The 17,283-nt window shown below is 34.2% G+C and overlaps 1 protein-coding gene and 1 pseudogene across 1 annotated transcript in view; both read right to left on the reverse strand.

Annotated features, from left to right (window-relative positions):
* Start1 (Steroidogenic acute regulatory protein-like) overlaps positions 1-11,548 on the reverse strand; it is a 33,808-nt gene extending 22,260 nt beyond the window's left edge. The window contains exons 1-7 of the mRNA XM_089712261.1: positions 11,327-11,548; positions 9,829-9,907; positions 9,309-9,457; positions 8,145-8,303; positions 7,393-7,446; positions 6,680-6,818; positions 3,182-3,336 (exon numbers count right to left, since the gene is read on the reverse strand). Of these exons, the coding sequence (XP_089568387.1) occupies positions 3,182-3,336; positions 6,680-6,818; positions 7,393-7,446; positions 8,145-8,303; positions 9,309-9,457; positions 9,829-9,904 (732 nt within the window). The 5' untranslated portion in view covers positions 9,905-9,907; positions 11,327-11,548. The remainder of the gene's footprint in view (positions 1-3,181; positions 3,337-6,679; positions 6,819-7,392; positions 7,447-8,144; positions 8,304-9,308; positions 9,458-9,828; positions 9,908-11,326) is intronic.
* Positions 11,549-12,267: 719 nt separating this feature from the next.
* LOC149476186 (heat shock protein 68 pseudogene) lies at positions 12,268-14,354 on the reverse strand (annotated as a pseudogene).
* Between the last annotated feature and the right edge of the window lie 2,929 nt (positions 14,355-17,283).

A 17,283-nucleotide genomic window follows, 5' to 3' on the forward strand; every position in this document is an offset into this window, starting at 1 on the left:
GAAAACAAAATGAATATTACAATATTATATTAGATTCTTTAGTCTCTCGCGCCTCACGCGATTGAAACTCTCGTTCCTGTTGGTCGCTGGCCCGTCGTGCTGTGTAGTGTGATACATACTAATAATCAAATCAAGCGATGTCCAAGTCGATCTATTTGTTTAAAACGTTAAATATTTTTAATATTGGCATGATAATAACTTATGTAATAACTTAAGACAGAAGGTCCTTCAAGTAGACACTAAATAGATTAACCGACTTGGTATTACATGGATCTCACAACTTTTGACGGTAGAAAGACTGAGCTGCGAGACTTGGGTTTTTTACAGGATGTTTTTGATGGGATCTATTTAACCTGCCTACTATTATTATAAATTATTTTCTATAATCTATATAAGAAAAATGAATTACACAAATATGTTGCAAAGCGCAAAACTCGAGAACGGCTGAACCGATTTCGTTAATTATTTGCTTAATATTTCTTGAAGTATGAGGATGGTTCTTATGATGAGAAATCGTATACATCTACCACGAGCAAAGCAGGGGCGGACCGCTAGTAGTATAATATACGTATTCATTATAGCAGCGCTATTTTGCTATTTGCAACTGATTATTGCACTACATTTTTGAGAGTAAAACATTTAAAAGCATAAAGTAATCGTAAGACGATTTTTTTGTATTAAATAAAAATTCTGTACCTTTAAAAAAAAATTGATTGTGTTCCCATTTCATTGCACTGCACTGTACACGAGTATGAACTATGCACTCATCAGTAATCCATATTGGGGTTAATAAGGATCATTGCAATATTACAAACGTTTTACATGATGGATGTAATTATCGCATCAATAACTGTACCGCATTTTATGATAACTAGCTATGCCCCGCGGTACCACGCAGATATTTTTTTTATTGTTGAAATATTCATATTTTTTTTAATTGTATAAATAAAATATGCAGATAAAAGAAAGGACAGATCCTTCGTTCTTTTTCTATCTTTTATCACGCTTTAATTAGCTTCACCTGTATGTTTGAATGTAACCGACTCTTTAGACTTTATTTTGACCCACTTTAAAGCGACCGATATAATTGAAATTTGTACACTTTTGTATTTTTGTTTCGGCAAATTTCTGGAACGGCTAGACCAATTTTGAGCAGACTTTCAATGAGAGATAGCCACAGGAACATTAGGATTAATAGGGAAAACATATGTTCCCGGGTGAAATCACGGGAAGCAGCTAGTTATATAAATAAAGCATACAAAGACAAAGTTTTCTTTTTCTTTTATAACCTTTATCTGTAAGATTTGTTCTAATATCAAAGTACGTCACTATCCTCGATAAACACAATCAATCAACTATCGATAAATAGAAGCAAGGTCATCACTATTATTATTACTTTATCAATAAACTGTCTTTCAATTTGAAACTTTTTATAACAAGTCCAAGACAAAAATTAAATTTAATATAACCGATGTTTAGTAGTTTTTGAGTTTGTTCTTCCAAAAATATATAATTTTTTCTTGTTTTAAATATCAGTAAATATTTATAACATAATCTTGTATGTATGAATGAAAATCGGTTCAAAAAGTCGAAAGTTCTGCGTGAAAAAATAAAAAAATTACTTCTTTTTCTCTTCTTAAAATCTTCGTAAATGATAAATAAATACAGTCAGAACTTTCTTCATTTTAGTTCGGTCTGTGTATTTAAAAAAAAAATCTGTTTATTGTCTGTATAACAGGAAAATTATCAGTAAAATAGCTAATCTAGGATTAAATAAAACGGTAGATAATAATACCGGGTCGTTAACTTACAATTGAAGATTACTTAATCGTACAGAGATTTAATCAAAGTTTAAGCCGATAAATGTGCCATATATTGATTACTAGCTGTGCCCAGCGGTTTTACCCGTGTAGCTCCGCTTCTGTTGGTCTAAGTGTGATGATATAATATAGTCTATAGCCTTCCTCGATAAACATACTATCCAACACTGAAATATTTTTTTGAAATCGGGTAAAACCGGCACAGCTACAATTATTATATTAGTAAAAATATATTTTTTCCTACCTAAAGTAAACACAAAAAAATGCATCCGAGCTATATGTGGAGCAGGGCCTTTTGAATCATGCAAACCCCTTTTTATAAAACTAAAATTATTAACTTTGCCGTGCCTTTACATATTTGAAATTTGCAAATTTGTAAAAAATAATCAAAAATTATTTACCACGGCTCAAGAAATGTACGGTAATTTGCGTCATCCCAACAGACACTTGACCATAAGCCTAGAACATATTTGTACTCAAAAACTGTGTGTTAAAATATATAATAATATTCCAGACGATTTAAAGAAATTGGACGCAAAACAGTTTAAGACAAAACTTTATATGAATTTTTATAATGTAAGACTTTTTGGATGATAAATGTAAATTATTGACATGTATAATAATTAATAGATACTTGAACAAAACTACAATAATTAATGTTTATATAATATAATTATTTTTTCTTATATTATGCGGCGCTGTAAAACTATGTTTGCATGCCTGATGCCAGTGTAACTGGCGAATGTGCTCTACTTTCCTTATTGAAACAACTTGTAAACCACATTTGAGCAAATAAAGATATTTATTTATTTACCTCCATTGGACATATTTAAAAGTACACAGGCCATACTCACCAAAAAAATACTTGAGAGGTGTCAAGGGACACACAGATGGAACGAAGCTTTCGTCTTAATTTTTTCTGGAACGAAGTTCCAAAAAAAGACCGGGGCCCGTCCGGGGCTTAATCAAAAACGATGGATATTTTAATTTGTTTCCCGGCTCCAGGGTAAATCATTCTTAACGATTACACTATGTATATGGGCTGATATGATGTTATATTATGATGACACATTTTCATACAAAAAACTTCATAAAAATGTCACTAAACTGATCCTGCGTCAATATAACTTACTAACCGGCGAACTGTTCATATATCACCAAAAAAAGGCCGTGCACACGTGTCAGAAGTGAAACTTCTTTGGCAAGATTCAAAGATACCAAAATCGTCGCCTTCCGCCATGACGTGACGGCATTGCCATGACGCGACCTTGAAATATTACTGTCAACGCGCCTAAAGAAGTTTCACTTTAAAAAAAAACAAACAAAAAATCCCTTATGTTATTATAAAAACTGTCACTAACCTGATCCTGCGTCAGTATAACTTGTTCCCCCGGCCGGCGAGGTCTTGGACTTGACTCCGGAGTCTCGACCGGTGAGAACCAGTTCACAGTGGAGCCCCCGTGTGTGGAGGCAGCTGGCCGTAAAAGGGGCGTACGCTCCGAGGCTCCGTGGTGGACTGACAGATAATAAAATGGTTTCGAAAGTTCCCCAAAAAAAGCAAATAATCTATATATATGTGGGAATAGGATAAATTAAGATTGTATTTCATAACTACTTTTATTTTTAGTCTGTGTTTTTCTATTAAGAATCTGTGGATATGTTATCTGTAGACTGTAGAACGATGGTTATCTATGACAGATTACTTTGTGTTTTTTGGTACTAAGAAATGGAGGATTGTTAAAATGTATTTTTATAACCGGTGTCTAAGGGAAATAAATTGATTGGGCTAATTTGGCGTTTTAATTCACACCATCCCCACATATATAAAACTCAAAGGTGACTGATATAGTGATCTATCAACGCACAGCCCAAACCACTGGACGTATCGGGCTGAAATTTGGCATCCAGGTAGATGTTAGGACGTAGGCATCCGCTAAGAAAGGATTTCCCGAAATTCTTGCGGGATCGGGGAAAAACGGGGATGCACGTACAAAGTCGTGGGCGGAAGCTATTATGGTTATAAAATACTAAAAGGAGCAGTCGATAAGTATAAGAGCGTACGCTCGGAGGCGCCGATGTACTGTGTATTAATTCTCAATTCAATTTCATTTATTTCGCACAGAAATACAGCAAAGAGAATAAAAATTTTACAATATAATGATGCCAAAAACGTCCTCACGTCAGCAAAGGTTACAGAGAAAGTTTCTGTAATTGGTATATGTAGTATTAATAAGGTAGTAGGCGTACATTCGGAGGCTCCGTGGTGTGCTGTACAATAATTAAGTAGTTTTAACCCTTATAGATAGATCTTTTTGTGTTTTCACTAACTTCAACACATTTTATAACTTAAGATTGTAACGGATTTTAAACGCGATTTATTCATGATATTATTATCTTGACAATTCGTAGAATTTGCAGCGTATAAAATACGTTAAAATCTTTAATTTCTAAATGTATAATACTCGCCTAAAATCAAACACAACAAAATACTACATTTTATAATATTATGTTTTCTACCTGTATTTAAATTTTTACAAGTGATTATGATGGTGGTGACCACTTAACATAAGATGGCCCATTGCTTGCTCTAACATAAAAAAAGTGTGCGTGTACAAGTGTACACACGTAAGAAGTGAAACTTCTTTATGACCTTATTTAAAAAAAAAAATAATTTTACTATATGCAACTTTACAGAAATACGTCGAATCACGCGTGGTAGGGATAAGAAAAAGATGGCGCGTAACGGAAAAATGTCACGCGTAACGAAAAAATGTTGCACTAAATTTTTTTCCAACCCCGATAAAGAAGTTTCACTTCAAAAAATAATAATACTTCTAATGACATTTTCATTTTTACTCCTATTTATATAAATACTTCTATTCCCAATTCCAAAGCTATTAATTCGTTTCCATTTTATTTTCATTATCATATCCACCACCGTTTCTAAATAATTAATATTTTTTGAAGTGAAACTACTTTAGGCGCGTTAAAAGTAACATTTCAAGGTCGCGTCACGTCAATACCGCACGTCAAGGAAAAAGGCAACGATTTCAGTATCTTTGAATCTTGCCAAAGGAGTTTCACTTCTGACACGTGTGGACACGCACACACGCTTTATTTTCATTTATCATTTCCTCCACCATTTCTAAAAAATATATTTTTTATTATAATTCCTACCGCTATTCCTACCTATACTATATACAGGGTGTACCAAAAAGTAGTGATGAACGGAAGCTGAGAGGTAGAGGACCTAGAGGGCTATCCGAATCACCCCCATGTATGTTATGCGATTTTTCGTATTTTCGGAGTTATGACGTTTTTTTCAATTTTTCACCTATCGCCGAGTACGATGATATTTTCACTCATGCTGACGTCAATGATTGCGCAAGATGCTTGATTTTTTTTGTGTGCTAAGCTGAAAGATAGGCCAATTCAGTATGGTAACATTTACTATCGTTAGATCTTTGAATGGAATAAAAAAAAGAATTAAATGGCAAGAAAGATAAAATTACCCAGTATGTTCACCACTTCAAGGGCCCGTAAAAAAATAAAATCACATAAAAAAAGTTTTCCGTTTGATTTTTAAAAACTTGCTCTATCTATCAGATAGCTACCCTGAAAATTTCATTTTATTATTCAGAAGGCTTCAATCGAAAAATTTAAATCTAAATGTGGTAAGTGCAAAAATTGAATTAACATTATGATCATTAAAACCAATAAATAGGTGTTTAATTACCAGAAATTTTTAAAATAACCCCGCTGTTGCTCAATGCAAGTGCGACATCACCGTAAAAAGTTGTCTTTTAAATGTCTGAATGCCCTTTTATCATTTTTAATGGTTTCTTCTGCTACTATGAATTTCCGGGTTATTTCGTCCAAATTGTGGCAGTCTCTCGCCTTGTAGTATACCCACGGAAAAAAATCAATAGGGTTTATGTCCGGAGACCGTGCAGGCCAGGCTAAAGGGCAAAGATACCCTGAAAGATGGATTGATCGTTGCAGCCTGCGCATGCGCCGGTGACGCCTGCCTTAAAGCCTGGCCTCTACGGTCCCTCGACCTAAACCCCATTGATTTGTTTCAATGGGAATACTAAAAAGACCTCGGCTACTTGAGAGAATGCCACAATTTGGACGAAATAACCCGGAAATTCATAGTAGCAGAAGAAACCATTAAAAATGATAAAAGGGCATTCAGACATTTAAAAGACAACTTTTTACGGTGATGTCGCACTTGCATTGAGCAACAGCGGGGTTATTTTAAAAATTTCTGGTAATTAAACACCTATTTATTGGTTTTAATGATCATAATGTTAATTCAATTTTTGCACTTACCACATTTAGATTTAAATTTTTCGATTGAAGCCTTCTGAATAATAAAATGAAATTTTCAGGGTAGCTATCTGATAGATAGAGCAAGTTTTTAAAAGTCAAACGGAAAACTTTTTTTATGTGATTTTATTTTTTTACGGGCCCTTGAAGTGGTGAACATACTGGGTAATTTTATCTTTCTTGCCATTTAATTCTTTTTTTTATTCCATTCAAAGATCTAACGATAGTAAATGTTACCATACTGAATTGGCCTATCTTTCAGCTGAGCACACAAAAAAAAATCAAGCATCTTCCGCAATCATTGACGTCAGCATGAGTGAAAATATCATCGTACTCGGCGATAGGTGAAAAATTGAAAAAAACGTCATAACTCCGAAAATACGAAAAATCGCATAACATACATGGGGGTGATTCGGATAGCCCTCTAGGTCCTCTACCTCTCAGCTTCCGTTCATCACTACTTTTTGGTACACCCTGTATATAAAAATATTATATATTTATATAATTTAACTATATATCTATAAACTTACCTATAGCCTCCAAAATCTGTTTCGCTTGCAACTCTTGCGGAAGCACTCTAAAGTCCAGGAACCAGGCTTCACCCCACGACAACGTGAACGATGTGAGAATTAGAAACACTTGATACACCGGCTGTGCGGCGTCTGGCCACTGGAAAGCGAAAAAATTACAAAAAATTGAAAAAACAAAATATTTTTTGTGTATTTTTTGTTAGTTTGAAGCGATTTTTGTGTATATTTCTTTGATGGTATAATTTTGATGTTGTTCCAAACTGTTTATTATGCTTGTAATTCTTTTACTGTACTTACATATTACAGTGAAAAAAGTATCTACTTGTCGTTTGGCAAAAGTATATAATAGTCTATTTTACGTTATAAATAATATTAATGTGAATGAATAACAAATGCATTTATTTTAATAAAATAAAATTAAGAAAGATGTGGCATGTAAAATGTATATAATCAATAATGTATTACTTTGCATGCCGTTGAATGACGGCTAAACATGCTGTAAATCGTAATAATGTATCTTAACACCTATGTAAACCATGTTTACTTGCAAATAAACGATTTGAATTTGAATTAAATATTTTGATTTAAAATATTTGAACAAAAGTTAAATAGTTTGAATAGTTTTTGAAGTACATATATGTACTTATACAATATTATTTTTTACTTAAGGTAATGTTAATTCTTATTTGTATAATTAATTATTTTATACTCACGTCAAATACGAACACTTTGGCGATCAAAAAGGCACACGTACCACCCGTAGAGAGCTGGAAAAAAGTAAACAACAGAATAATACAGCTGTAATTATTTTGCGAAACATTTTTATCATAGCACTAACTGCTCCTCCATTTCACCACCGTGGCTCCACTCCTGTTGGTCGTAGCGTGATGATATATAGCCTACAGCCTTCCTCGATAAATGAGCTATCTAACACCAAAAGATTTTTTCAAATCGGACCAGTAGTTCCCAAGATTAGCGCGTTCAAACAAACAAACAAACTCTTCAGCTTTATAATATTAGTATAGATTAGCTAAAAAATCGGGTCAAAATCTTTAAACGTATTCCCGAGATATACCGGAACAACAAATTACACATACAGTTATAATAAGAATAATTCCTATTTCTATATTAGAAATTAAGTGGTCAAAATAATTATCAACTCCTATACTACATAAAATATTTTTGGAAGGGAGGCTAGATGGAAAATTTTTTTACGAAAAGTTGTCACGACACTTTTTGCTAGAGTTGTGCGGCGTGCGCGTGTTTCTCTGTCTGTCTCTCTCTAACTTAACACTTCGTTCCATCCGGATGTACCTTGACATCGCTCAAGTTTTTTTTTGTTGAGGTAGAAAGGCTATAATATCCTCTTCCATGTTTTTTTAAATTCTACTTCGTTATATTTTATGAGTTGCATATATACTTATAATGTTTTTCATCTACCCTCAATTTAAACAAAAATACTTACCGCTATAACGCTCCAATTATTTATATACAAAATCGCGTAAAACAATATGAGTATCACGAATCGAATCACAGCAACCAACACAATGTCGAATAGCGACACTTTAATGTCATAGTGTATTATTTCCCGCGTGAATATCTGCGCTAGGGTTTCTCCTCGCATCTGAAAGTTAATTTATGATATATCACTACATAGTATAAAACAAAGTCCCTTTCTCTGTCCCTATGTCCCTATGTCCTTATGTATGCTTAAATCTTTAAAACTACGCAACGGATTTTGATGCAGTTTTTTTTAATAGATAGAGTGATTCAAGAGGAAGGTTTTAGTATATAATTTATTATGTTTTAGACAAAGCGGGCCAAGCCGCGGACGGAAAGCTAGTATATTAATATACATAAATAAACATACGGTCTTACTAATAAAATGTTACCCATTCGCTATAGTTATTGCAATAACCTGTCTTGTTTTTATGATTGACGTTTCATGTGAGCAAGAGCAGGACACAGCTATGGTAGAAAATGGTAGAAATTTATCTATTGTTTAACTTTTTATTAATAAGGCCGATAACATTTAAATCACTACATTGTACAAAACAAAGTCGCTTTCTTTGTTCCTATGTTTGCTTAAATCTTTAAAACTGCGCAACAGATTTTGATGCGGATTTTAAATAGATAGAGTGATTGAAGAGGAAGGTTTTAGTATATAATTTATTAGGTTTTAGACAAAGCGGACGAAGACGCGGGCGGAAAGCTAGTTTGAAATATGCAGTCCTCATTGTAAGTTTATCAAAAAATAAAAGTAAGTACATGTTAATTAATATTTTGAAGACAAAAACCTCATGAATATACCACTGGACTAATATTAAAAGTTATTTCACCAACAAAAAAAACACGCCTGCATGACATATGCCATATTTAATTTTAATTTTATCAACATTCGTGTTTGCAAATCGTAGGGTAGTTTTGAATATTTGTGAATACCATTTTAGAAGGTATTTTAAAAATGTAATCTATAAATATGACTGTGAAGTTCGAAAATATACATATTTAATCTAAAAAGCATTCAAATTAATAACTTGTAAACCGATTTTCTTAATTATTGCCTGTCTACATGAAAATCTAACTCGTAACATTTTTATTCGAAACGCGAATATAATTTAAAACTCACCACAACACAAATCAACCACATCAAACTGGTGAACAACAGGTCGAAAGTGACGAACAGACAGAAGAATCGACGTATTGACGACATCCTGCCTTGTGGCCTGTGTCCCGCTACCAGGTCTTCTGTGAGAAGGTTGACTGACTGCGACTGAGCTGAAATGTATAGGTTATATTTTTAAATATAATATATCTTATAATATAAAAATGAATCGCAAAATTTGTGGGTAAGCACATAACTCGAGAAGAGCTGAACCGATTTCGTTAATTGTGTTTTTATACGAGGATGGTTCTTATGGAGAGAAAACGTAAACATGTACCACGTGCGAAGCCGGGGCGGACTGCTATATATAAAAAAGGCAAAATTTTATAATTCTGTACTTTGTTCTCATTTATACTTTGTATCGTTAACTCTTGATGGAACTGTTTTTTTTTTATATAATCTTCAGGTATGTGTTCACAAAAAATATTTAACAGTAGTTAAAAATGTTAAATAATAAAACTAAACAAAATAAACTAAAACTTACTCAAACTTCGATAAGGTTCGTTCGACATACTGCCCAGGAGAGATTCAGCCGCCTCCCTAATATGATAGTCGGCCATTATCTGTAATTAACCTTTATTTATAAATATTTGTTTTCTTAATTACCCATTTACAAATAATGACATTTACATGAGTCATTTTTAATCTGTGGACTGCAGTTCTAATAAAACCTAATGAAAACAAGTAATCACTACATAGTATAAAACAAAGTCGCTTTCTCTGTCCCTATATCCCTTTGTATGCTTAAAACTTTAAAACTATGCAACGGATTTTGATGCGGTTTTTTTTAATAGATAGAGTGATTCAAGAGGAAGGTTTTAGTATATAATTTATTAGGGTTTAGACAAAGCGGGCGAAGCCGCGGGCGGTAAGCTAGTACTATAATATAATACTATTAATAAAACCTACTACTACCTTGACATGAAATGAAGAGTTTCATAAAAACGTTCTTGATAAATAAAGTTTTCAGTGAAATTCAGTGCTGAGGTATATAGGTGTTCAGTTGCATCCTTTTTAGTACTGCATGTACATAATAGAACTAATGTGAATGTATTTATAATTAACTAGCTGTGCCCCGCGGTTTTACCCGCATTGCTCGCTCCTGTTGGTCTTAGTATGATGATATATAGCCTATAGCTTTCCTCTATAAATGGGCTATCTAATACCAAAAGAATTATTCAAGTTGGACCAGTAATTCTTGAGATAATCACGTTCAAACAAACTCTTCAGATTTATAATATTAGTATAGATAGGTATTAATGGTGTAGGTAGAGTTGTTTCCATTCACGCCTGTTCACATTTAAACGGACTGACTATATACTTTGATTTTTTGTCAATTTTTAATAATTGTATTTTTGTGTTTATTGTGTTGTGTGTAAAAATTATTTCTTGAAAAAATCTTTACAAATGTGTAGTTAGTAGTTAAAAATATCAAGTACTGGCAAAATAAATAATACATTCTGTCTAAACTTTGGCTTAAAATTTATTATAACCTAAAAGTTGAGATAATTTCCAATATACATACTTCCAATTGGATGAACGTGTAGATGTTCTGTTTTATTAGATTTTAAAATGTCATGACATAATACATAATCTCCTAAACTGGGTCACATTACTACAAGATATCAACCTATAAACCTAGATATATTTTTATATTATTAGAAGTTCATATCAATAATGTTTAGCTTTATAAAACAAACATTCTTTTATAGATATGTGATTTGCAGTGATTCATTAGTTATCAGAACATGAAATAAAACAAAAACTTTTTGATGTACAACATCGCATTTTGTTTATAATAAAATAATACGATATAACAGATTATGGTGTTATCGCATTTTTTTGTCTTTGTTTTGGCCTTGTCTGAAACAAGTAGTAAAAAGTATCTAACATCCATTGTGACGTTGAAATCATGGTGAACAGCAATTGTAGATTCAGAATAAATTTAGATTTTACAAGCTGTAACATTGAATATACCTTACCTTGTAATAATATTTCCTACTTCACTAAACTTAGGTCACATAACTATTTACACTAAACAAATGCTTCTGGTGGGATGAATTATCATACACACATTTTTAAGTTATAATAAAAATTATAATCTGGTTTTTAAATACTTTGTTGTTTTGTAGCGATTACATGAAAAGAACAAAATCCTAAAATTAAGAATATATGGGACGATTTGACCATAACAAAGTTTGACAGCAAGACTGTTGTCTTATTGACTCTCGTATTGACTTGACAAATGACGTACACAGATAATGAACATATTTTTATAGTGCCATAGATAACTTAAATAATTGTATTTGCATGGAACAACATAATCCCCGTTTTCCAATTACAGCACTAGAGCGCATTATGCAGCATATGCTTAACGTTGAATGTTCCAACTACAGCAACGCTTCGCACAATCGAGCACTAGAAAAAGTAATGCGCGTGAATTGATGCGTGCAATCGATTTATCGTTAGTAATTATTAATTGTTGGAAAAAATTTTAAAGCTTTCGTTTCATTGTAGTTTTTTCGAAATAATCAAAGTTAATTCAAATTGTGTTAAAAAAATAAATATAAGTATGGATGAAGGTACAAACATTGAAAAAAATGTTAATGAAATAATCAAAATCCATATTACTTAAAATAACCGTTAATATTTTTCAAACAATTATTATGTATTACACTTTATTTACACATTAATGAGGTTATTGCTAACTCTAAGAATATTTTTTTTGAACACTGAACTTAGCGCAACCTGCTGGTGCGTTTCATGTTCCAATTAAGCATCAGCATAATTCGGCATTGTGCGGCACTGAGTCGCATTATGCTCTGTAATTGGAAAACAGCCAATATCAGTATTAAGTATTTATAAAATAAAACAACCAAGTTATATTTAACTTAAATTTATTTTTAAATCAACAGATGATCATACACTGCAGCCAAATAAATTATCAGTCTTAAAACATATTAACTAGTATCACAATATTGATTAGATCGCTTAAAACAAAAATAAAGTGGATATTTGGTTTAATCAACTTCCTCTACAGTCGGTCCTCTGGCGTGTTGTTGTGGACCAGTGCCAGGCATGCCTCCAGCCGCAGCGCCGTGCAGCTTGCTCATGATGGGCGAGCAAACTCGCTGGAGGTCCTTCAACTTGTGTTCGTATTCTTCCTGCTCCGCCAAGGTGTTATTGTCCAGCCAACGCAGTGCCTCGTCGCACTCGCGGCGAGCAGAATTCTTGTCATCCTCACTCAACTTCGCTCCAGCGTCGTCCAGCGCCTGTCGCACGCTGAACACATAGGACTCGAGCTGGTTGCGCGCCGCTACCCTCTGTCGCTGTTTCTCATCCTCCTCCTTGTAGCGTTCCGCTTCTGACAACATCCTGTCGATCTCCGCCTGCGATAGCCTGCCCTTGTCGTTCTTAATTACTATGTTCTTGCTACGACCGGTGCTGTTCTCCTTCGCAGATACGTTAAGGATACCGTTAGCGTCCAAATCGAATGTGACGTCGATCTTTGGAACTCCTCGTGGTGCTGGTGGAATACCAGTGAGGTCGAATGTGCCCAAGAGGTTGTTGTCCTTTGTCATCGCACGCTCTCCCTCGTACACTTGAATGGTAACAGCAGGCTGGTTGTCAGAATAGGTGGTAAATGTTTGAGATTGTTTGCAGGGAATCTTGCTATTCCTTTCGATGATCTTAGTCATGACTCCTCCCGCTGTTTCAATACCGAGAGATAGTGGTGCGACATCGACTAGGAGCACATCCTGGATCTTAGCATCAGTAGAGCCGCTCAAGATGGCAGCCTGTACAGCAGCTCCGTAAGCCACAGCCTCGTCGGGGTTGATGGACAAGTTGAGTTTCTTGCCGCAGAAGAAGTTCTGTAGCAGTGTCTGAATCTTAGGAATGCGCGTTGACCCACCGACGAGTACGACATCATGGATTTGGCTCTTGTCCATTTTGGCATCTTTCAAAGCTTTCTCTACTGGTTCTAAGGTACCACGGAAGAGATCAGCGTTTAATTCTTCAAAGCGAGCACGTGAAACGCGGGTGTAGAAGTCGATTCCCTCATAAAGGGCATCAATTTCAATAGTGGCCTCAGTGCTAGATGACAAAGTGCGTTTCGCGCGTTCGGCGGCGGTGCGGAGGCGTCTCAGCGCGCGTGGGTTGGAACGCAGATCTTTCTTGTATTTGCGTAGGAACTCCTCTGATAGATGGTTAACGAGCCTATTGTCGAAGTCCTCACCTCCAAGATGTGTATCACCAGCCGTCGATTTCACTTCAAACAGTGATCCTTCATCGATTGTTAGAATCGATACGTCGAATGTGCCGCCACCAAGATCGAAAATCAAAACATTGCGTTCGCCCTTCAAGTTCTTGTCTAAGCCATACGCCAGCGCGGCTGCAGTGGGTTCGTTGATGATACGTAGTACATTCAAACCGGCGATGGCTCCGGCGTCCTTGGTGGCCTGACGCTGTGAGTCATTGAAGTAGGCTGGTACTGTGATGACGGCGTCTCGAACTGTAGATCCAATATATGCTTCAGCTGTCTCCTTCATTTTTACCAAAACCATGCTGCTAATCTCTTCTGGTGCAAATCGCTTCATTTCCCCTTTAAATTCAACCTGGATCTTCGGTTTGCCACAATCATTGATGACTTTGAAAGGCCAATGTTTCATGTCCTGTTGAATTTTTTGGTCATCAAACTTGCGTCCAATTAACCGTTTCGCGTCAAAAACTGTGTTGTTGGGGTTCAAAGCCACTTGATTCTTCGCTGCATCACCAATCAGACGCTCTGTATCCGTGAAAGCAACATACGATGGTGTGGTACGGTTGCCTTGGTCGTTTGCGATGATCTCCACATTTCCATGTTGCCACACTCCAACACAAGAGTATGTTGTTCCAAGATCAATTCCAACTGCGGGCATTTTGATTTTGAATTATATAACTTTTGTCACACAATAACTCTTCAACAAACTTATATCGCAGGATAATATTCGCCTCGGTTCTCACCGAACTCTTCGTATTCACTGTATCGTATTTCAAATTATACTGACTTCCCGCGCTCAGTTCGCGCTTATATATTCAAGCGAATGTATGATCTAGAATTCTCTACGTAGTACTAGAACGACCAATAGCATAAACGATGTCATAGAACATTCGAGAACGATCTATATCTACCAATCACAAAACATTACGTCATCAAGAGGGGCGGGTCAAAATGTAAACGGGATATCGAATGGAAAAAATTCCCATAATATGGGGAAAATTTAAAAATAAATGTTCGATCAAAATAATAAACACACGTACATGTATTAATTTTTCGTTGGCATATAATACATTATTGTTTTTGAATTACTGTTAAATAGTTTGTTTGGTAAAAGAATGGATCTGGAAATATATTTTGCTACTAAAGAATTGATTAAAAATATAGCTGAAAAAATACATCTACTTTATTTCATTTTTCACATAAAAATAAAATGGAACCAAAAGGTGCGTTTCTTATGTTGTCGGTTGCTAATTGCTATCCAAAACCTAAAAGTAGCAAATAGCGCTAGTTTTAAACATCCCTCCCAACTGCAATTTAAACTGTAATATAATTGTAACAGAGAGTGTACATTAGGTACATGTAAATTGTATTTTTAATGAATTATCATACATATACATGTAAATTATGTTGAAATCTTATCCTCAAATAAAAATAATCAATCAGTTTAAATTACAGTGATAATATATGAATCTCATAAAATTTAACATTACAAACCAAGTGGAATTTGAAATTTTTAGTACGGTATCACTATTATTAGTGACACACATTGATAATCCATGCTAGAACGAGATAGCTTTAATGCATTTTTCGTGTTGTAAAAGAGACAAATGATAGTATAATATGAATAGACTGTCAATGTGTGCTACAGGTATTCATGTACGTAATAGCTGTACTTTTATGGAACTTTCAAGATTTTTCTGGAATTTAAAAAGAGATGGGAACATTGTTTACGCATCGAAAACAAACCATAACCACAGAATACATAATACATAGTAGCTAAACGCTATAGAACGGACACTCTCCGCCTCCCACCAAAATTAAACTTACCTCACCCCGCGCGATCGTGATTAAAATGGGCCATATTTTTCTGCAAGGACGATACCCAACGAAGATAGACAACATTAATCAAATTGACTTAAAGTAATTTTATTATTTTGGATTTGTGATTATCGTTTTTCGTAGAAAATGGTTAGATATTGTGCTGTTTACGGATGTATTTCATCAGAAAAACGCGAATTTTTTTTACGCTAGTCACAAATGTGCCAACCATAAAGCGTTAACACACACATTTGGTCAAAACGATAATTTTGTATGGAGTGTCCGGGGTGTGCCATAACTTTGCTTTTATTTCTTTTTCCATGGATCCAATAATTATATTTGTCCATGATTTTTCTTACTATTTGGAATTGTATCGTTATAAAATTGTTTAAAACATCATATTATAAACACAGCGGCCTCTATAATTTTGCAATAGAAGTTATTTTTGGCGCGACCAAGTTATACGAAAATAATGATATGACTAAACTCCGAGATTGATTTATTTTTAGACTAGTGGTCCGCTCCGGCTTCGCCTGATTTGTCTATAACCTAATAAATTATATACTAAAACCATCGAGATAACTAAAACCTTGCTCTTGAATCACTCTATCTATTAAAAAAACCGCATCAAAATCCGTTGCGTAGGTAGTTCTAAAGATTTAAGCATACAAAGGGACATAGGGACAGAGAAAGCGACTTTGTTTTATACTATGTAGGAGTGATATTAGAACATAAAATATCTTGGAGACTATGATATGAAATCTTTGCATTCCAAGTATATTTTTAATTTAACTGTAAGTACCTTCTTATTACGTACCTACTAAGCGTACCTACCAATTATACAATATAACAAGTGAATTTAAAAATATTATGTAACTGTTCTAAATAAGATTATACTTACTGCGAAAATTATATACTATGCCGCCGATCCAAATAAAGGATGCGGTACCTAATACCTATGTCTCTACTCTCTATCGAAAGAAAAAAATCTAGCTCTATCGAAAAATGAGACATTTCTAAGTGTGTAATTAATATTATCTATTGTAAAATATTATAACATTTTTGTGTTATTAATTAACATTGGGAGTTGTCTGGTAGATATTGTATGCCTACATTATAATATAATTATCCATTATCAGTATTAGGTATGTTCTTATTAGAAAGATGGTTAAGAACGCTTGTTCAATTTAAGAACAAAGAACAAAAATTTTAAAATAAAATACAAGAATAATTGTATAAACTTTTAATAACAATTCCATAAATAAAGTGAATAGGGTAAGTCCGGGGTAGTTGGCCATAGTTTTTTCTAAGCTCTATCAGAAATGAAATACTTTTGTTTTTGTGATTGTATTTATTTTGTATTAAACTTTGAAGATTCAACTATGATATTCTAAACATGAAAGTAACAATTTCTAATAAGATCACCTAATTAATTTAAGTTTTCTAAAAATCACAATTGGCCATCTCTCCCGAGGTGTCCGGGCGTGACGGCCATGGCACTAGAGATAAGATGGCCATAACTCAATTCTAGGCTAAGGATTACTTTTTAGTCTAATTTTTTAGTTTGAAGTCTTCTTTTCTCTTCTTCGCTGCGTTTTTTTTGGTTAATGTATCCGCCTTTTCAGTTGACGTCACTTTGGAGACTGGTTTAGAATATCTTTAAGCAAGCACGTGTCCCGGACGTCTGTTAAGCTGTAGTTCAGCTTCATCCATGTTAAATAAGTAGTTAGGGGGTAACATCTCATTGTCTTGAATAAAGAACGCATTGAAGTAGTTGAAAGTATGCATTAACTCCTGATCTGTTGGTCTCCATAGTGTTGGCTCTAGCTAAAGAAACTCCTTTTGACTTCCTAAGGATAT

The sequence above is a fragment of the Colias philodice genome, chromosome 28, assembly GCF_061535455.1.
Source record: "Colias philodice isolate Cphi_HAF_F1 chromosome 28, ilColPhil1 Martin Lab GWU primary, whole genome shotgun sequence".
NCBI lineage: Eukaryota > Metazoa > Arthropoda > Insecta > Lepidoptera > Pieridae > Colias > Colias philodice.